The 21,761-nt window shown below is 59.5% G+C and overlaps 1 protein-coding gene across 1 annotated transcript in view; it reads right to left on the bottom strand.

The window, feature by feature from the left end:
* SLC7A5 (solute carrier family 7 member 5) overlaps window positions 1–21,761 on the bottom strand; it is a 43,958-nt gene that overhangs the window by 7,757 nt on the left and 14,440 nt on the right. Inside the window, exons 2-8 of the mRNA XM_017860055.1 lie at window positions 16,867–16,992; window positions 5,953–6,058; window positions 5,361–5,405; window positions 4,634–4,757; window positions 3,707–3,810; window positions 2,834–2,930; window positions 1,212–1,361 (exon numbers count right to left, since the gene is read on the bottom strand). Coding sequence (XP_017715544.1) covers window positions 1,212–1,361; window positions 2,834–2,930; window positions 3,707–3,810; window positions 4,634–4,757; window positions 5,361–5,405; window positions 5,953–6,058; window positions 16,867–16,992 — 752 coding nt within the window. The remainder of the gene's footprint in view (window positions 1–1,211; window positions 1,362–2,833; window positions 2,931–3,706; window positions 3,811–4,633; window positions 4,758–5,360; window positions 5,406–5,952; window positions 6,059–16,866; window positions 16,993–21,761) is intronic.

Here is a 21,761-nt window from a genome sequence, read left to right as displayed (position 1 = left end):
AGCCTTCTTTTGGGGCTGCATCTGGGTTCTTGGGCTGACCGTATTTTAAAGACCGTTTTTTTTTTTTTTTCCTTTTTTTTCTGAGATAGAATCTCGCTCTGTTGCCCAGGCTGGAGTGCAGTGGCGCGATCTCGGCTCACTGCCAAGCTCCGCCTCCCAGGTTCACACCATTCTCCTGCCTCAGCCTCCCGAGTAGCTGGGACTACATCCACACACCATCGTGACTGGCTAATTTTTTATATTGTTAGTAGAGACAGGGTTTCACCATGTTAGCCAGGATGGTCTCGATCTCCTGACCTCGTGATCCGCCCACCTCAGTCTCCCAAAGTGCTGGGATTACAGGTGTGAGACACTGCACCCGGCCTAAAACCCCTGTTAAACAGCGTTCACAGGCACCCCTGGGGCCCCCAGGCTTCAGGAACACAGAGGGAGAGATGGTCTGGGCAGGGAAGCTGGGCTCCTGTGATAGCCATATGCTAGCTGAGTGACAAAAGCTACTGGCCAGCAGCCACCAGGGGCGCTGGCCTCTCGTTCTGTGTCACGGCCAGGGCAGTGTGGCTTGCTGGGCCCCAGGCAGGAGCATGGTCTCTGCTGGACGGCCCCCTTTCTGAAGAAAGCAGCTCACTGATAACAGCTGCCCCTCTGAATGAGCTGCTGGGGATGGGGAGAGTCCAGGAGAGTCCAGCGGGGCCTAGGCGCTCCTTGGGCCGGGTACCCTGCATTCCACCTACCAGCACAGCTGCGATGGCCCTTTGAATGCCATGCCAGGCCCGGCTCTACCCTGCCCCTGGCAGGGGTTCACCACTGCCCACCTATGACTGCAATGTCCTTATCTGCTTCCCTCCATTCAAGGGAGCACAAGCTCTGTGCCATCTGTTGTCCTCTGAGGAACCCCAGCTCCTGCAATCACACTTGGCACTCTTGTAGCTGGGTCAATAGTCACCACCAGAATTAGCTGATCCCGTGTCTGCTGTAAAAGCATGGGCACACACAGCTTTGCACCCCTCCCACTGGGACCCCCTGCGGCATGAGCCCTGGTTTGCCAAGGGGAGACTCGGGCTTGATGTGGACGTGGCCCTGCCCAGGTGCATGCAGGCAGGGGCAGGTCCAGAGGCAGAGCTGGGATGCTGGCTCCCGACTCAGGGTCCTTAGGACCCATGGACCCTGCCTCTGTGAAGGGTGCCTGGGGGAGCCAGAGGCCCTGGGCTCACCTTGATGGGCCGCTCCAGCTCGGGCTTTCTATAGCGCAGCCAGATCATGCCGATGATGGCCAGGGCCACGCAGAGCCAGTTGAAGAAGCTGAAGAAGTTGATGACGGAGAAGATGTCCTTGGAGAAGGCATAGAGCAGCGTCATCACGCACTGGAAGAGAGAGGCGTCTGGCTGAGCCCTGGGGCCCACAACTAGGGCTGGGGAGGGCTGTGGTGGCCACTGGGGACCGTCTATCCTGGCTGGGCCCAGCTGAGCACCAGGGAATTTTGTTTTTTTTTTTTTTAGACAGAGTCTCGCTCTGTCGCCCAGCCTGGAGTGCAGTGGCCGGATCTCAGCTCACTGCAAGCTCCGCCTCCCGGGTTCATGCCATTCTCCTGCCTCAGCCTCCCGAGTAGCTGGGACTACAGGCGCCCGCCACCTCGCCCGGCTAGTTTTTTTTGTATTTTTTAGTAGAGATGGGGTTTCACCGTGTTAGCCGGGATGGTCTCGATCTCCTGACCTCGTGATCTGCCCGTCTCGGCCTCCCAAAGTGCTGGGATTACAGGCTTGAGCCACCGCGCCCGGCCGGGAATTTTGTTTTAAAGAAGAAACCTCATCTGAGCAACATGCAAGGTCTTGGAGGAGGAAAGGAGGGAAGGAGAGAAGGAAGGAGGAGAGGAGGAGGGAAGGAGGGAGGAGGGAAGGGAGAAGGAAATGGAGACCACATTTGGGTTAAGGACAGGTGAAGAGCACAGTGCACATACGCAGCTGGGCTCCGCCGGACTGTGACTTTGTGTGTGAGGGCCACAACTTGACCTAACTCAGTGGTCACCAAGAAAACTGTTTCTGTAACCCCCAGCACAGCCGTGCTCCCGAGGACCGTGCAGCTGCCAAAGAGTCCAGGACTCACTGCCCTTCCTGACTTGCTTCTAACACAGGGAAGGATTAGTAAGCAAGGGCCAGGATCGCTGAGGCCAGACCACAGCTTCCTCTGCTGTCTCTCACTGGCTTTGGGGGAAGCAGCCTGTAGGGAGGCCAGTGTGCTGAGGGGCGGGGCCTGCAGCCCATAGTTATGCAGGAAGCCACCATGGGAGTGGCCTCTCCAGCCCTGGTCACACCCTCGGATGAGACCACAGCTCCAGGCACCAGCTCCCTGAATCCTTGACTCACGGAAACTGTGGGATAAGAAGTGCTTTTCCTTTTAGATCACTACGTTTTGGAGTGATGTGTGACACAGCAAGAGGGAACGAAGGCAATCAAAGGTGCTGGCATGGAAAGATGCAGAAGTGGAAGGAGACTGCGTGTGATGCACTCCACTGAGAAATGAACACAGGGCAGGCGCCCGCGGAGGCAGAGGTGCAGTGAGCCAGGCGGCCAGCAGAGCAGCAACCTGGGTGGAGCTTCTGCCTCCTGCATTTCCGATGGACTGAATTGCTTATGGCAGTCACCATATATTGTTTCTGGAATAAAATCCAAAGGCCCTCCAGCACTCTCTGGCATGCAGCGGAGCTCAGCAGGAGGCCACATTTGAGCTGCCACCCAGTCCACACCCCAGACAAAGCTGCAAGCTGTGGCAGCCTCCCTCTGGGAAGTCCCTGGACCACTCCCAGGGACGTAGGGCACGGGCTGTGCAGCAGGCTCACCGTGAACACGAGGGACGGCACAGGGGTGAGGAGCCGTGGGTGGATCATGGAGAGGACGGAGGGCAGGTGGCCTTCCCGGGAACCCACGAAGAAGAGCCTGTGGACAGAACAGAGTGGCCGTCAGCCACGGCCTCACAACTCAGCACAGGGACAGGGGACATGGCAGGCTGGGGAGTGGACAGGGTCTGTGCCTGGCTTGTCTGGGCCTCTCTGGCCAGAGTGGGAACCAGGCCCCTCCAGCTGCTGGCTGTGGGCCTCTCAGTGTCCCCAACCAACTCAGCTGGCAAGGACAGAAACTTGGGAGCCACTGCTCACTCTAGCCCAGGGGGTTGAGCAGCAGCCATGGGCATCCAGGACACCACAGCTGTGTCACTTCCAGGCAGGAACAGGGAGGCGAGGGCCAAAGTTCACGCTTCCTTTACTTCTGTATTATTTGAGCTTGCTGCTTTTTTTTTTTTTTTTTCTTTTTTGAGATGGTCTCACTTTGTCACCCAGGCTGAGCGCGGTGGCACCATCTCAGCTCACTGCAGTCTTAACCTTCTGGTCTCAAGCAATCCTTCCACCTCAGCACCCCAAGCAGCTGGGACTACGGTGGCACATGCCACCACGCCTGGCTGATTTTTGTATATTTTTGTAGAGACAGGGTTTTGCCATGTTGCTCAGGCTGGTCTCGAACTCCTGAGCTCAAGCGATCTGCCCGCCTCGGCCTCCTAAAGTGCGGGGATGACAGGCATGAGCCACCATGCCTGGCCTATTGGAGCAACGGTGTATCCCCAGTATCACAGAGACAAACCCTTTACAGACACGGAACATGTTGAACCGGGCCATGAGGCCTGGGCTTCCCTCACCTGTTGTGGGTAGGGCTGTGCTCACCTGGAAGACGTGAACAGGGACCCATTGACGGAGCCGAAGCAGGACAAGCCCACGAAGACGGGGATGATCCAGGACATGACACCCAGGTGATAGTTTCCGAAGTCCTAGGCAGGCACAAGCAGTGAGTTGGGCCCCACCGGCTGGCTCTCGCCCTCCCCGCGTTCACCAGGAGCCCTGTGCGCTCACAAGAGCCCTCCGCAGAGGACCTCTTGGGCTGGATTCTGGCCTCTGGGGGGACTTCCCAGGACAGGGCTTTCCAGCGGTCCCTGCCCAGCCTGCTTGTCGGGGAGCACTCACTAGTCCTGATTTGCCCCTTCCTCTGGACTCCCTGGAGCAAGCTGCAGCCTCCAGGTGGGGATTTTGCCTTCTCTATCTGGGGTCCTCTGCAGGCCCAGCACGGTGCCCTGCAGGCAGTGGGCTGGGAGTCAGAGCTTGTTCAGTAGGAAGCTGGCCAGAGCGCCCACTCCCTGTTCCCCCGGCCCTGGGAGGGCAATGGGAGGAGCCTTGGGAGCTACGGGGCCAGCCTGGCTGAGCTGCTCAGTGACACTGCCCGGGCTTGGCCTCTGGCCTGCCAAGCCAGCAGCAGCCGTGCCTTCTAAAGAACCCTAGTCTGTGGCACACTCCAATCTTTCTGCACTCAGATTTAAAACGACCGCTGCCTTGGACTCCCTAGGTCTTCTGGCTTACAGCTGGTTCTGGGTGTGGCCTGGCAATCAGATTTTAAACCCCTCTCCCCATGACACTCCCCAGCAGCCAAGGTCGAGGACAATCCCCAGACACTTCCTCTGTGGCTGTTGTGAGGGGAGACCACCACTCCACTCCTCCGGGTAGGGGAGGCTTAGAGACGTGGGGCACCTCTCCAGTCTGGAGGGGATGCACTGGTCACAGCCTCAGACCCCTGGTGGAAGCTGGCAGGTAGCGACTCACCACGGCCACAGCCTCGGAAGCCAGCATCTGCTCGGTGGACAGGGTGGTGAAGTAGGCCAGGTTGGTCAGCACGTACACCAGCGTCACGATGGGCAGGGAGATGATGATGGCCAGGGGCAGGTTTCTGGAAGGAACAGGGATGACATGTCACCCAACGCAGCCCAGGCTGAAAGCCAAACCCTGTGCCCGGGAGCCAGGTGGGCTCCTCGCCAGCAGCAGCTCCGGCCTCTGTGCCCAGCTTCTCGGGGAAGGTGGGAAGCAGCAAGAGAGCACAGGCTGGCAGCAGGAGGCTGTGCCTGGAGCGGGACACTGCACAGGCCTGGCTGGTGCTTGGCCATGGCCTCAGCTTCCCCACCTGAGAAATGGGGATTCTTCTGAGTGACCTCAAGGGCTCAGGCGAGCTAAGTCAGGCTGCCCCGGTCTGAATCCTAAGGCTCTGCCCACAAGCTGCACAGCCGGGGACCAGAGCCGAGAGCCCAAGCAGCTCCTCTGTACCATCCCGCCCCGAGTGGGGGCCTCACTTGCCACCCGCTGTCCGGAGAAACTGTTCTCAGAGCCACATGGCCAGAAGCCACCCGCTCCACATCCTGCTGGCCCCAGAGGCCCCAATCGCGGCCCTACCGTGAGCTGGCCTGAGCCAACCAACAGGCTTCAAGTGGAACGTGGCTGCTTCCTGCCTCACAGTAACATAATGAAAAAAGATACCTCTGTCCATTCTTGCACGTACCTGTAGGGGTTGATCATTTCCTCTGTGACGAAATTCAAGTAATTCCTAAAATTTAGAGAACAGCTTTCAAATGGTCTGATCCTCCAGGGAAAAGAAATCACCGAGGAGAGAGCACCCCAGGGCAGCTGGTGAGCCTGACCCCCCCAACCCCAGTGGTCTGCTCGCCGGGCTGGAAAGCAGACCTGGAGTGGAAGCTCAGCCTCCTGTCTGCTCTGGGGGTCCCTCTACCCCTTCCAGGCCCTCCTGCACATTTCCTGCCCGGTTGCCCTACCAGGGTGATTCTCAGGTCCCTGTGAGGCCTGCCTGAGCGCAGGAGCCAGGCTGGGGACCCGGAGGGGCCGCAGGGCTCAGCTGCCTCCACCTGCCAACTTCACCCGCCAAGACTGAGACACAGAGCTGGAGCCAGAGTAGGGCTGCAGCGGGCGGCCTCCCCACGCTTCGTTGGGGTGTAGGTGATTCTGGAGCGTCACCTGCCACTCTGTATCGTCCACTCCCTTTAACTGCCCCTTGATGGCTGGGAGGTTTGGGATTCCTGGACACATCAGGGAATGTGTGTCCCCAGACCAAGGGACCCAGACATTCCAGAACCTACCATCCCCCGTAGGCAAAGAGGCCGCTGTATAATGCCAGCACGATGTTCCCCACGTCCAATTTGGTGCCTTCAAATGAGAACTTGGGATCTAGATTGGACACATCACCTGGCAGGGGCCAAAGAAAGGAATGTCGGGTTAGAGAGCCCTGAACAGAGGTCATGCTGCCAGTTCCAGAATGTTCCTGGAGCCAAACACATAGCAAAAAAAATGCTGGAGTGAAGGCTTTTCACTGTGACAAATGGTATGTACCTGCTGAGCCACATGGAGGGTGCAGGGTTCCAACCACAACCAGAGGAACGTGGCCCCACTGGAGGCCCTGTGCTGTGCCCACCTGAGAGGGGACCGGCAGCTCTGACCACCACCCAGGAGGGCCCCTCAGATGCTACAGGAGGTCAGGAGGGAAGGGTCAAGCAGCCTCAGTTGTCTTTAAGAACGTTCCCTGAGACCTCATGACACGAGTGTCAAGACAGTACGAAGCCAGGGGACCTCGGTTTGCATCCTGGCTGCGGCACCAAGGAAGGCCCAGAGCCACTAGGGCCCCGCTTCTCGGGGTGTGGGGAGCTCGGAACAGACTGCTGTCCCTCCAGGGCTCACAGGACAGGCCTGGGGAAGAACACAGGTTTGTACGGGGGCAGGGCTGCCGGGCCAAGAACGAGCCCTGGGCTCTGTGCAGAGCTCTCTCCTTTGCTATCTGAGGAAACGTGTTACTGGACTTCGTGACGGGTCCACCCTGTTCCAGAAGGACCTCATTTCAAAACCTGAACCTCAGTCACTTCTGCAAAGACCCCTTTTCCAAATAAGGCCACCAGCATTCACGGGTTCCCCAGGAAGACGTGTCTTTTGGGGGAAGGGGTGTCTCCGAAAGGTCGCCTGGCTGCTAGGACAGCTCTGGCCCTTTCTGTGACTGTTACCTCCTCCGTGCAACGGGCCTGGTGTGTTCGAGCCCGGAATACATTCCCCAGACACCTGTCTCACAGACCAGTGTGCTTCAGGAAGGAAAACTTGGAAACAAGACCAAAGACACCACCGGAACAAAGGAGCTGGGTCCCTCCCGCCCACCTGCCAGGCGCATACACAGCTGGAGGCACCAGTGGAAATCTTGGTCAGGCTGTGGACTGTTACTCCATGTGAGAACCGTGTGTGACAGTGCCCTTCGTGCTGAGAAGTCACCAGCCTGTCTCGCAGGGCCAGGAAGGGATGGGCCCCGGGGCTGCTGCGTCCCACCTTGTGGCCTTGGACCCCAGGTCACCATGGGGGCCCAAGAAGGGGAAACACCTTGGTGGTCCAGGGAACACTGAAGAGCAACGAGGTGAGCAAATTTCAAAGGGGACCCGTGAAGGGAGGTTCCCATAAGACCTTGGCAATTGCCCCACACGAAGTACGAGCTTCAAAGGTGGCACCGGATTTCCTACGGCAGAGCCCACGGTGGGGTCCCTTCCCGGTGGGTGGAACCGGTTCCTGTTTTGCACCTGCTTCCCTGTGGCATGCTGGATGCCTGCGGCTCTGCCCCCAGCTCTCTCTGTGCCAGATGCCAGGTGCGCTGGGGCCTTTGATCTTCAGCCTGCAATGGGGATGCTGGTGGGTTCCCTGGGGGCTGCCCGCCACCCCGCCCTGCCAAGGCCTTGATCTCCTGAGAAGAATGAGCTCTGGGGCCCACCGCCTGCGTGTGATGTGTTCCAGGTCCCGGTCACCGGGTGGTCACCAGGCGGGGCTTGACCCTGCAGGTCTGGAGCGGAGGCAGCTCAGAGCAGCTCAGGACAGTGCACTTTGCACAGCACCTCGGCCAAGACGCCCACAGCTCCTCTGGCCTCCCTCCCATCTGCTCTCTGATGGAATGTTCTGGAATGTGCAGACCCTTCACATCTGCAGAGCCCTACTGTGTCCTGCCCACTTACTTCTGCAGGGGGAAGCATCTGTGCTACAAGTGGGGAAATGCTGACCTGCCAGGCTGCTTGAGAATCGTCCTGCCTCCCCCATCTGGCACTCACAGTGGGAGGGGGTGAAGGTGAGCCCTGGAGGCCAGAAACACGTGCTCCATTCACTGTGACCCCCTGGACTCAGCCTGAGCTGATGGACAGGAGGCCTCAGTCCACGGTCCCTGCCAGACACATCAATCCCCAGAACCCACCTCCAGCCTCATGACAGGAAAGGCAGCTGAGCCCACACAGAGGGTGGCTGCTTTTGCTAAGGACAATATGCTGGCTTGACATGGTATGAGGTCTTCAGGCAGGAGCCAGACACTGGCAGCCCTAAGGCCTGGGTACCTTTTTTTTTTTTTTTTTTGAGAGAGTTCCACCATGCCTGGCTAATTTTTGTATTTTTAGTAGAGACAGGGTTTCACCATGTTGGCCAGGCTGGTCTTGAACTCCCAACCGCAGGTGATCCACCCGCCTTGGCCTCCCGAAGTGCTAGGATTACAGGTGTGAGTCACCACACCAGGCCAGGCCTGGATAACTTTAATGTTTTAATCAGCGTCTCACTCCATTCTGTGGTCACAGTCATCCCCATGACTACAGCGCTGGGGACAGATACCTCCTACACAGTGGTGCTCCCTGGGGTGCACAGTTCCATTCTGCAGCCTCTGAAACTTCCAAGAAAAGAAATACCAGCCGCTCTGACCAAGCACAGACTTAAGAATCGTCCCCGCGCTGGGTGTGGCAGCTCACACCTGTAGTCCCAGCACTTTGGGAGGCTGGGGCAGGTGGATCGCTTGAGCTCAAGTTGGAGACAAGCCTGGGTAACATGGCCAAACCCCGTTTCTACAAAAAATACAAAAAGTAGACGGGTGTGGTGGTGGCAGACCTGTAGTCTCAACTTTTTGGGAGGCTGAGGTGGGAGGACGGCTTGAGCCGGGGAGGCGGGAGGTTGCAGTGACCTGAGATCGTGCCATTGCACTCCAGCCTGGACAAGCTCCAGCTAGGGAGGCTCGGCAGGGCCCCTCTCAAGCCACTCATGTGGCTTCCATTCTTAGGACAGTGTGGCCAGGGATGCCCTGCAGGGACCTCCTGGGCTATAGCTTGTCCAGGGCCTCTCTCTGTCACGTGTCTAAGGTCCTGGAGGCCAGTGGATATGCACAGAGGAATGACATCCCCCAACCTCACAGCCTTGGGTGCAGCCGGCAGACCCACTCCTCACCCCTCACGGGGGACGGCAGGAAGGCAGGGGTTCAGGCTCTCCCACGGACCCTAGACTGGGGCTTGGTCCTGGCTTCGACATGAAGACCCGGGCACTGGGCAGGACCGGAAGGAATGGCTGAGATGCCCACTCATTCAGCAGTCACCCAGCCTCCACACCTGGCAGTCTGCTATCCAGTCAGCCTCCACCCACGAGAAGGGGGACAGCGTGACAGGGAAGGGAGAAAGAGAATCACCGTGGACAGATGGTGACATTTGCCAGAGCCCAGAGACGCGAGAACAGGCTCAGCGCGGAGCCTGAATGGGACCTTCCAGCCCCTTCCTTGTCCCTAAAAGGCATCTTCCTCAGGGGCTGGTGGGGTTGCCACGAAAGCAAACGCACAGCCAAACCCTGAGGGAGCAGCAAACTAGAAAAACACGCGGCGGCGACCCGGGCACGGCAGCCTCTGCCTCGTCAGCAGGATCCCCTCGAGAAAGGGGGAATTGTGGTGGGAACGCTCCAAAGGCCCTGGGGAGATGATTTCAGGGAAAAGTGGCCTTGATCCCTGAGTCCCACAGATGTGGCCATGAGAACCATCCACCCCGAGGCTGGAGGGGAGACTCCGCTGTGTCTAAAGCCATCCTGCTGACAGGGCCCGGGGACGCCCCCAGTGGCCAAACACACATGGGAACGGGATCTTCCCCCCTCCTCCGTGAGGTGGCCAACCCTCTGGCTCCTGACTCAGAGGACAACGTCTCCCCATGAATGCTGTGTCCCTGGAGAGAGCAGCCTGCCCAGCCTGGGAACATGGGAATGTGGAGAGGGAGGGCATCCCGGAACCTCAGGGCTGATGGGGCCCTGCCCCAGCCCTGGAAACATCTCAGGGGCAAGACGGTCACTCCTCACGTGTGGACTTTCCGCTGTGCTGGCGCCTTCCGCCTTCCAACCGCGCTGCACTCCGGCCCCTTGGGGCTCTAGGTGGAGTGTGCTGAACAGTGTCCCTCAAATCACGTCCAGTGGAGCTGAGGGATGTGTCCTAGCTGCAAATGCGGTCTCCATAGGTGTCATTAGCAAAGGACCTTGAGATGACATCATCCCAGATTAGAGTGGGCACTAAGGCCGATGACAAGTATCCTCAACGACACGGAGGAGACAGACCCAGGCGAGGCAGAGCCGGAGCAGCCGAGGATTCCTGGAGCCATGGGCAGCTGGAAGGGGAAGGTGGCACCTTGGGTCTGGACCTCTGGCTGCCAGGACCGGGACCATCTGTATGTCTGTTGCTAAAGCCAGTCTGTGGGCATCTGTCACCACACATGAGGGGCCAACTGTGTCACTCAGGGGAGACCTCCCTGGCTTCTCAGTGCGTCAGACATGGTCGGGGCAGGACAGCTGCAGCTCACTCACCAGCCGAGTGCACAGTCAATGGCTCCTCATCTAAGAGGGGGCTGGCCGCAGCCAGGGCTGGGGGGCTGTGAGCCCCCTGTGGTCAGTACCCTGGAGCTAGCTGCCCTGTGGCCTCGGGGAGGACATGCAGTGACTGCCACACGGGTTCGGTCCAGAGCCCAGGCCCCATCTGGGGACCACACCTGGGGCTTCCTCTGGTCTGCCCACCCCAGGTCACGGCACCACTTTTCAGATGCCTGTTTCGTTCTGGCCATCTAACGTCTGGGAACCGTGATGCGGCAGGAATTTGGGTTTGGGGATTCTGGCAGTGAGCAGACGGCACTTTTTGACCACGAACAGTGCCTGTCCATCTTGGAAACTCACGAAGGAGCAGGCTCTTTGCTTAGGGCTGCCAACCTCACGCCAGAAGAAAAAACAGCTTTTTCCAGCTGCACAGGCCAGAAAAGACCCTAAGAACTGTCCCCAGCACGGGGCTGTGGCTGCGACGCCTCCCACACTCACCTTTTCCCGTAGCCGCTCTGGCCTCCGTCCACGCGTCTGACCAAGGGCACCGGGAGGTAAAGGCAGCGGGAAAGCAAGCCCCGTTCTATCCTTTGGTTCTATCCCAGCACACGGCCCCGGCAGAGCCCCAGCTTCCCCAGCCTGTCATCCTCCCGAGGCCAACGGCACAGAAGCATGGCAGGCCCAGGACACACTCAGAGCTCCCAGAGCAAGCAGCAGGTCAAATGTCCTTTATCAACTGCGAGGCCTTCGAGGCCCAAAAGAGGTGCCCTGAGTCGCAAAGCACCCGCCCTTGGGGCAGCCAATGCCGCAGCCCTGGCTCCAGGCCCAGGTTGACTGGAGCGGAGCCTGGCACCAATCTGGGCGCCCCTGAGTGCAGTGTCCTGTCTGTCCCTGCATGACCCTCAGCCTGTCTGAGACGCCTCACAGAGAGACGCCCTGGCGTACCCCACAGGGAGGCCAGCCTGGAAGCTTCTCTGGAAAGTGAGCTTTGGCAGCTCGAGGCAGAGCAGTGGCCGACTCCTCCCTTGGTTAACACAGCCTGGCCCCAGCTGGGGTTCACTTTGAGGCCCTGGGGCTTGCCCTGTTTCCTGCCAGGGGAGTGGGGCCTGAAGCTCCATCCCATCCCCCAAAACTCAGCCGTGGAAGCCCTAACCCCGCTGTGGCTGTGCACGTGGGGCCTCTACGGACTAAGGGTAAGTGGCGTCCTCAGGGTGGGGTCTGATCTGACAGGACTCTCTTCCACACCAGAGGAGCCCCAGAGAGCCCGTGTCCCACGAGGAAACACAGCGAGCGGACGTCTAGGAGCCAGGAGGCTGAGGAGCCAGGAGGCTGAGGAGCCAGGAGGCTGAGCACCCGGCCCAGGGCCTCTCACCGACTCTCCCCCGGCCTCTGCTCGAAGGGCCTCAGCACCAGACCCTCTGAGGCTGAGACCCACCCACCCAGGCCTGCTCCACTCTTGCTGTCACCCCCGGAGAAAGTGGCAGTCGGGGCGTGAGGTGAGGAAAAGGGGCTGTTAGACCCTGCATGGCTGTGGCTCCCATGCGGGGAATACGGTCAGCCTGGCCTCCTCCCTGCAAGAGAGGACAGCCCATTCCCCAGGGGAGGACACCGAGGCTCAGACTCACCCTGGCCAGGGGGGGCAGCAAAACTAGAATCCCAAGGCAGCTGCCCATCTAGCGCCTGCCCCTGCCCTCTCTCCGGGAGGGCACCCCGGAAGCCCGCAGTCCCAATCTGGGAGTCAGAGCAGGCTGGGCTGAGCTCTGCTGGGGGTGCCTGAAAGCCCAGCTCGGGGTCCACGCACACACTCAGGTGAAGCCAGGCCCAGAAGAAGGAACGGCTCTAAGCCACAGCCCGGGGGGGCCTCTCCATCCACCCCCCACGAGGTGACCCCTCCACACCCCACAGCCACAGCCAGCCAAGGTGTGGGTGAAACGTTTTTCCCACCAGAACAGCCCAGCAGCTGGGCATGTGCTGTGACCACTGAGAGGACTTTGTCAGAAACACTGCCTGGGGGCCGGACGCCCCCACCCACAGGACACCCACAGGAAGGAGGGATCAAGACAAGGCCGCACACCCCCAGCCGGATGAGGGCCAGATGAGGGTGGCGGCACCTCTTCTTCCAGTAAGCTCCTCAGGACAGAGGGGGAGGGGCTCAGGGGGCTGCCTTCAGGGAAGCTCAGCAAAGCTCAGGGACCAGTCTGAGAAGAGATGTCCTCCAGACCCGCAGCCTCTCAGGACAGACTGTCCCGTCAGCCTTGCCCGGAACACAGAGCCCACATGAACCTCCCAAAGCAGACGGGCCCAGCGCTGCGCACCCTGGGAACAGAGGTGTGGGCCTTCCGCCAGCAGCGCACGACCCTGCACACTGCACCCAGGGCCACAGTGGGGGTGGGGAGGGACCTGCCCACTGCTCATGGCTGTGGGACCTGGGGCAGGGTACCCCACGTCTCTGGGTCTAAGGGGCCCCACTTGCTGAAGAACCAAAGGAAAACCATCATTTCAAAATTGTCATGTGACACACAGATGCAGTCCCCCCTCCACAGCCCAGTGGCACACACGTGTTTTCCGCCTGGGACACGGGACCATCCCGAAGGGCCCTATTCATGGGTGCGGGTCACATCCAGGGGTCTCAGCCACCGGGACCCCAGGGCCCAGCAGCCCAGCAAGGCCACTGGGTGGGGGTCTGAGCCCTACGCAGGGGAAACATTTTCCTCTCCTGGGGTGAAGGACAGCAAGAGGCATGCCGCCCTGGCTGGCTGTGGCTTTCTTTCCTCTTTGTGGACACAGTGAAAGGGCAAATCTTGCTCCAGGGAATAATGACCTCCAATAACACAACGTGGGAGGAGAAGGAAAAGAAAGTCTTTACGGAACCTTTTTTTAATCTGCCCAACTATCCAACGCGTAACTGCTCAAGGAGAGGTTAGTTGGTTCTGCCGCCGACTGCTGCAGCCTGAGCAAAAGCACAAAGGGTCCCACTGTGTCCTCTAGGAGGGACATGGTGCCGCTGTTGGGCTCAGACAGCAGAGAGCAGAGCCTGTGCACTCGCTCCCACCCTCCACCCTGCAGGCGAGGGCCCAGCCACCCTTCTCCTTAGGGAACAGCCTGAGCATGGGCCTCATGGGACGGTGGGTCAGATCTGAAACCTAACTTGAGTACTGTCTCCCCTTTCAAAAAGGCTGGGACTAACTGCAGAACCCCGTGTGACACCTAAGCCTGCGTGTCCTCACGCCCCAGCCTAGGGGCAGCCGTGGCTCCCCCAAGACGCAGAGCTCACGTGAGGGCTCCTGACCAGATTTGGTCCCTGTCACTCACCCAGCTGCCCCTCCCAGCCCACATCTCAGGGAGGCCCAACCCCTCAGAAGAGCTTTTCTGGTCTGCACCAGGGCCCTGCCTATGCCCCACTGCAACTCTCCCATTCACCATTCACGTGCCTATGGCTCTCACGTTCCCCCACGAGCCCTGGATGCAGGGCCATGTCTTCGTTGGGACCTGGCATAGATGCAGCACATGGGAAAGACAGTTCTGTAGATGGCCAACTGGGAAGGGGTGATCACGAAGTTCCCTGACACGGAGGAAACAGGCAAGAGGCTGTACGGTCGGCCAACGGCCTCCGGGACCCTAGGACCAGTGCCTTTCCACAGGACAGAGCCCACCTGGGGGCCAACAGCAGCAAAGAGGAGCCTTTTCAGCTCTGATGGAGCAGGGCACCCAGGATGCGGGACAGGCAGGGACAGGTGTGTGAGCCAGGCCTGCTCTGCCAGATTTTCGCTGCATTCTCCAGACCCGGAAAGGGTCACTGACCAATCATTGCAAAATTGGGGCCGGAGTCTCTGCCTTGAAGTATCTGGGGGCTCTGCTGCCAGGTACCAGCGAGGGGAGGGGGCAGCTGCCCAAGGGCTTTGTGCCCTTGGGGTTATAAAGCTGGACAACTGGGACAAAGATCAACACAATGTATCTTCTAAAAGCAAGGCATTCATCGGGTAACAAAATAAATATCTTGAAGCCAAACAGGAGACAGGAATTCTGCAAATGCTGCACTGTGTCAGTTATGTATTCAAGTTGAACAAAAGGCTCTTTGCTCTCCCTACTGACATTCCTTTTTACAAAAATCACATTCCCCTCCTAAATCTTTCCTGGCTACCTGATGAGTGCAGTCAAGCAAAGGCCTTCACGAGCAAAGCACCCTTCCATGCACACCTCCTGGGAGGCACAGGACCCTTCCGTGCACACCTCCTGGGAGGCACAGGACCCTTTCGTGCACACCTTCTGGGAGGCACAGGGCTGATTTGTCTCCTGCCTGTAACATGTTACTCAGTCCCAACCACCTCCCTGGGCAACTTCTGAGTGCCCGGGAGCCATGGAATGAGCTAGTCTTGTTTTGAGTAAGGTGCTGGAACCTGAGGTCCCAGGAAGGTTCAGAATTGGGACTTCCCGCCAGCCCTGTCCTGCCAGCTCTTGGGTGGCTCTGGTACCCCGGGTGACTCTGAGAATCCCTGGTCAGACACATGCATGGGGGATGGGCTCGAGCTCCTGAAGCATTGACCTGGGCCACCTTTCAGAACCACCTGAGAATCGGGTGGGACTTCCCCTCGATGAACGCCTGCTGCAGGCTTTGTACAGATTGATGTGTTTGATAAAGACAGTCTGGCCCCAGCACCTGGAGCTCGCCTCCTTGTCGTGAGGTCAGTATAGCCCGGCGCTGCATCCCCCTGCAGCCCCAGGTTACCTGCTTGGTGCAGAGACCCCTCCCCAGCTGCAACCGGCCTTTGTCCCTAAGGCGAAGTGTCGTGTGCGGCCAGCAGGGGGCGCCGGGAGCAAGGCGGAGGCCCGGCTAAAGCTGCACACTGGGTGCTGGGTGCTGCTGGGCACCCGTTCAGTTCACAGTCCACCAGTGGCAGAGTGCACATAAGACAGCAGCCCAGCCCTGAGGCAAGGCCCCATGCAGGGCGGCGCTCGGAGGTGTCGCGTTGTTTGGCGGGGCCGGGTGCGGGAGTGGCGAGGGCCAGGGGCAGCTCACAGCTGTGGCGTGAGGGGGTGGGCTCCGCTGCCGTCCGGAGAGCAAGGGCCGCGTGCCCGCCTCTGGCAGCCCTGGGGGTCGCTAGCGGCCTGCCGGGCTTACAAGCGCCGACGGGGGACGCTGGACCAGGCAGCCTCTCTGCAGCCATCAGTGACTCCAAGTCACCAGAGGGTGCATCCGCCAGGCACCCAGCGACAGCTCCACAGCTCCAGGGCTGGAGACATCTCCAGCTGAGGCTCTGGGAGAGAAGAGAATGAGGCCAGCTCCTAACTGCTCTGCTCCTAGGCTGGCTCCAACATGGATGGAGACAAACTCAGAAGGAACTGCCGACAGAGGCACCCATGCTGGACTCAAGCAACAGGGCCCTCCACTTCAACTGTAACCGACCACGGGTGGGATCCAGTGCCCACGACAGTGTGTCTCAGGGTCTGTGACCACACAAATGGGAACTGCTTGTGAAACCCCAGCCCAACCTCACTGCGGAATGGCAGTGCAGAAAGGGTGGAGGCTCTGCAGGCGGACATAGAACACAGATCTACGGGGCGTGTGTTCAAGGGTCCAGAGACACCCAGCAAAATACCAACTGTGTCAGTCCATGTCAACGGAGAACGCAGGTGCAGGGGGCGGGGGCTGTTTCATACTCATTCTCTTTATTCCTCCCAGCAGCCCCAAGAGAAAGCAGCTGGGGAAAAGGCTCAGAGTCAGTGATTTCCCCAAGATCACACAGCATAAGAACAAAGCCTGGGCCAGCCAGTCTTAAAACCTGTGGGCCAGGCTGCTCTCACTTGCTCCCAAATGCTGACAGTGGACACATCTGAGTGATGGGGTTACAAGGTTTGTTTTCCACGCTTATCTGATCTTCTTTAAAAAGCAGACAGAAACACGGAGACAATCCCACGCCTGCCCACGGAATGATGAATAAATCACAACAGGACCAGGAGCATGGCCCCGTCAGGGGAGGGTGGGGAGCGACAGCACATGGGACTCTGACAGACCCAGGGTGAGATGGCGCAAGGGAGGTCAGCTTGGCAGGCACGGCCCCTGCCGGGCCTGGAATGTCCCACATCCCCCCAGGTGAGGTTACAACACATCAGCTGGGCACTCAAGCCTCACAGACATCACAGCGTAAAAAAAGAATAACTGCCAGATAATTGCCAGAGCCCCTCCCAGTGGTGGCCACGCTGTCCCATGGGAGCACTCCTGTCCCCTCTGGGTAGGATTCCCCTTGCTGGGTAATTTTCCCAGAGGGAAGTCTCCACGTTGTACAGTACTTCAGAGCTGCGGACTGGGAGGCAACCGGGGACTGGGACCTCATGCCCGGTGAAGGACACGCAGCCTCGAGGGGCTGCCGGTGGGGCCTGGGGCACGTACTCACCCTTCCCGATCTGGACGAAGCCTAGCAGGATGATCAGGGCCAGGGCCAGGAGCTTGGCAGCGGCAAAGGCATCCTGGACCCGGGTAGCGGCCTTCACGCTGTAGCAGTTCACGGCCGTGAGCAGCACTGTGGAGACAAGAGGGTGGCAGTGACTTTCACGGGCAGATGCCAGCTCTGGGGGAGGTCGGGATGTGACGACCCCAACCCCACCCCAGGGCCAGGGCTGGGTCCATCAAAAAAACAAGCTCCTTAAACAGCTCCAGTCCCGTGCCAGACCCTAGGGCAGGTTCTGACTTTCTGGGACCTGTTTTGATAAACCAGGTGCCCCTCAAGTGTTGTAAAGGGACCTTTCCTCACCCCCGCCCCCCGCCAACCCCAGGCCACGGAGTCCCACCTATAGTCAGGGCTGTGAGTGGGGTCGCTGCCTCCAGAGACCCAGGTGAGCAAGGTGACCCTGCCGCTTGGAAGGTGCCCATGACACCTTTTTGTGCCTACTTAGCACCCTGACGTGCCTGCCTGTGAGACCCCCGCACAGCCCGGCTGCCAGACTCCATGAGGCCAGGGCCCTTTCCTCAGAGAGGATCTTCTGTGGATTCCAACAGAAGCGGGTTGTCCCGCTATCCTGGAACTACCTGGCCAGTCACCTGGGGACGGCGGGGCACTGGCGCAGCCTGGGAGGGGCCACAGGGGCGTGTGGTGAACAGAGCTGACCCTGCTGCCCTGTTGCTTTGGGGGCATACGATGAAACCCAAAATAGCACCATGTGCTTCAGAAGCCTGAGTGACTCCACACAGATGGCCGGGACCCCTGCCCCAGAAGGCGCTCAGATGTGGGGTCAGGTACGCTCAGACAGGTCTCCAGACACCAGCAAGTCCTCCTGGGCCCTATAAGGCATCCAGCTCTGAGCCAGCGTGTGTGTGTGTATGTGTCGGGGGTTTCTGTTGCAATATGTGGGCAGGCTGAGCCACTATTCGGAGATCTGTGAGCTGGTGGGGAAACAGCCACCCCCACAACTTAAAATGAAGTAAAAGCCTATTAACCCCAAGGCACTGACTCCTCGACACCCTCACTGCCTGCTGCACTACCCTTCACCCCCTGTGCCCACAAGGTGATTCGTAGCTGTTAGGAGCTTGAAATCTGCCAGTGGGAACCTCTACACCCCAGAAGTGGGCAAGAGCCCGGCCCGGGCCACCCGGACAGCGTGGCTCTCGCAGCCCTCCCGGCACCGCACTGCTTAGACTGTGGGAAGTGAGAGCATCAGAGCGGCCGCAGGCTCTTCTCTCTTTCCCCATGGGAGTAACGCTCAGAAAGGTCTGGCCAGCCGAGGTCTTGGGGGCTCCAGTGGCTTTTCCCCAGCTGAACAAATCCTGTGGAATTTTAGAAGTTCAGCAACAGACCCCAGGAAAGACATCCACGCTAACTAACTGATGACCCCAGCCAGCAAACAGACGGGAAACGTCCTGAGGTGCGGGACGGGCCGCCCGCCCGCCTATCTCTCCGAAATTAACCACCCCACTACAACTGCGTGGATGCCAGCGTGGAGATGGCTATGACACACCAGGAAAGTCTGGTTGAAAAATGTCTGAAAGTCAGTGTTTTTGCTGCTATTCCTAAGATAAAATACTTGAAATTCCCTTCCACTCCTCATCCAAAGAGAAGAGGTGAAGAGTGGGAAACTCCCTTTTTCCCAGGGCTCCCAGGGACATGGAGATGTTACCAGTCCAGAGCTCTCCAGTCTAACCCTCGGGGCTCAGCAGGGTTGGGTCAGCGGGTCTAGGCAGTTCCTTCTCTGCCACACAGGGTGAGGGGGCAGGTCCTGACCTGACAGTCCCATTTCCTCATGGTGTGCGTGTGTGTGCCGGGGGGGTGTCCATAAAAGAAACTGGGCCTCGGGGACCTTGCGGGCAAGCCAGGGATTTCCGGATTTGCAAGAGGCTGGCTGATTGCATCACTTGCTCATTCACGCCGGGAGGGAGGCGGGAGTAGGCGTGGCCAAGCTGCACTCAGGCCTTTCCCCAAAAGGGACACGCGGCACGCTGCCACCACTGAACTCCAGAAGCCAGACAGGCGCTGCCGGACACTGAGCACGGCCCCCGTGGCTATCATGTCTGCTAGGGGGTTGGGGGGTTCAGGAAAGGCAGCGATTTGCCCAGAAGTGCCCAACCAGTCACCAGGGCTGTCACTGTGGGTGGGACAGAGGCCAGGGCCCTCCTGCCAGCCTGACCCTGTCTGCCCAGATCCAACCCAGCTGCTCCCCAACCAAAAACAGTCCTGAGGGGCCGGCGGGTGCCACTGGATCATCTTCTGACATTAAAAATAACCACAGGGCAGACAGGCGGGGCTGCGTTTTGGAAGTCAGGTGGGGAGCAAAAGGCCCACAGAAATAAGGGGACCTTATATTTATTCCTTTTATAACAAGAACATAAATATTAATGTTCACTGACTCTGAGTGATGAGTAAACAAAGGCTTCATTATTCTCCAGTGTCCTTTTTTAAAGTTTTAAGATGAAATAAAATCTTAAATACATGAATTCATCTGGGTTCAGCACCTTTTGATCTTAAGGAGGTGAGGCAGTCATGGGAGAAGTCTGGGGTTTGAACCTCAGCCCCTGCTGGCACCTGCCCTCTCCCCAGCCTCAGTGTCCACACCACAGAGGGGCTGCTGGCTGCCCCGGCAGCATACAGCAGGGAGACCGGCAGGGCTGTGCCCCGAGTCAGAGTGAGGAGGCTGAGCACACAGGGCCGGTCACCCGCAGATAAATGTGGCCACGCCGGCCTGTGGGGACAGCTGGGCCGAGAGATAAAGGCCGTCCTGGGGAATCTGGGAGATCAAGCCCTGTGGCGTGGCTTGGCTTGATTGACAGGTAGCCGGGCAGGCTGAGCTGGGGACCCCTCCCAGTCTGGGGTGCTCTCTTCCTCGTCCTCACCTGGCTGCCTCCCACCTGGCTGGCTGGCAGGGGCTCCCAAAGAGCCGGGGTCCCTTGGGGGCGGTGCACTGGAGGGACCCCTGCCCTCCTCCCTTCACCTGCGCCCCCACCACCCCCCAGGGCCATCTGAGTCACAGAAACATCCTCATCTTCAGGTGGGCCTTGACAGCAAGACCCACAGCCTGGTAAAGGAAGGACAGCCCCAGCCATACCCAGAGCCAGCGCCCGGGCCTCGGCCAGGACACCTGTCACAGTAAGGCCCAAGCCGTGGTCCTGGTCCTGACTCAAAAGCCACTTCAGATGCCCTAAGGCTCACGCAGGAGGGACTGGGGATACAGCCAGCCCACTTCTCCTCAGGACTCTGGCGTGGGCACCAAGGCCTCCCACTGCTCTCGCCACCTGCCCCGCTCAGAGCTGGGGTGTCCTGGGGAGCTTGCCACCGCCCGGCATGAGGTGGCGGACACCCCCACCCCCTGTGCCTCCCCATCTCTGGGGTGGGGCCCGCAGTGATACTGACCTCACAGACTGTGCAAGAAGGTGCCTGAACATGGAGGGCCCACAGATGGGACAGGTGCTGATCCCCCAACCCCGCTCCCTCACACACACCCACAACTTGTAAACCAAGAGGCTGCCTTCTCCTGGCCCCTGGCCTCTCCTCTCTCCCCGTGGGGAGGCGATTCTCTGAGGTGCCTGCCTCCCCTGCCTGATGCCCGTGAACGCTCACGTCTGCGGCAGCCAACCCTGCTCACCTCCCCTGATGCTGGCAGCTTGGTCTTCTGGCCCCAACTCTGTCCAGCTCCTGGTAAAATCCCGCCACAGACACAGGGGCGATCGCCCAGGGTCCAGTGTTGGAGGAGAGGGTAGGGGAAGGGCCAGTAACAGGCACGTTCAATGTGAAGAGCAGGCGGGACCTGTGGGCCCGGGCTGGGTGGGGACCCTGCAGGCCCCATGAACCCTCCCCACACAGACTAATGCCTGATTCTTTCAAGTAACAAACATGGACCAGGTACAGGAGCGTGCGTGGATAAGGCTCAGGACCAGCCACAATGAAAATTATCTCTGTTGGCCCCAGAGGCCGCTCCCCGGGCCGCCGGTCCTCACCTGCCCCCGAGCTGGACAGAGCAGTGAGTCCTGCAGGGCTCAGCACCTTGGCCTGTCTGTAAGTGGGGGCACCCAATGAACATGATCCTCCGGGACCCCTTCAAGTCCAAGCGCAGCCACTGTGAGTGCCCCAGGTGGGCATCCGGCAGTCCCTTCTGTCATTTTCAGGCCCAACAGAAGCAGGTGCTACTGCCAGGCCCCCAGGGACTGCCTCCAGGAGTCTTTTAAAGAGAGGGTGCGTTCTGAGCACGGTTTCAGAGTCTGTTGGTTTCAGAGTCTGTTCGTACAAAGAGCCAACACTGGGGCTGGGGCAGAGATGGTCCAAGGCCTGCTTTATAGGCAAATGAGGATTGTATACCCAGGACTGTCTGCTGGAGACAGCACAGAGGAAGTGGCTGGCAGCTTCACCAGTTGCAGGAAGCCCACGCAGCCTGGTCCCCCAGGGTGCACCTGGCACAGCTGTTTGCACTGGGCTGGAGAGCAGCAGCTGACCACTGCAACTACAGCTGGGCCGACACCAGGCACAGGTACCAGCCCAGCCCAGTCCCACCTAGCGCAGCCTGCAGCCCCTAGCCGAGCTAGCACCTGGTAACCCTGACAACCAGCCTTGGAGCCTGGGCCCCCCTCTGCAGCAAGCTGGGGTTCCTGTGACAGCTTCTTTGTCAGAATCCACTTGGTACACTCAGGGCCCCGAACTTAGTGGGTGCCCAATAAACATGGGTCTTAGTAAAACCAGTACCTTCCTGCCTGGCCCCTTCAAGTCTAAACGTCCCCTGCTCTGAGTGCAAACCTCCACCTTCTCCACTGATAGAGAGCTCCCACCATCTCCCATGTCATCCCCCGGGGAGGCTTGTAAAAGCAGTGGGG

Source organism: Rhinopithecus bieti, unplaced genomic scaffold, assembly GCF_001698545.2.
Source record: "Rhinopithecus bieti isolate Rb0 unplaced genomic scaffold, ASM169854v2 scaffold_1618, whole genome shotgun sequence".
Classification (NCBI taxonomy): Eukaryota; Metazoa; Chordata; class Mammalia; order Primates; family Cercopithecidae; genus Rhinopithecus; species Rhinopithecus bieti.
Note: the sequence above shows the minus strand (reverse complement) of the source record. Positions and strands in the feature narration are given on the sequence as shown.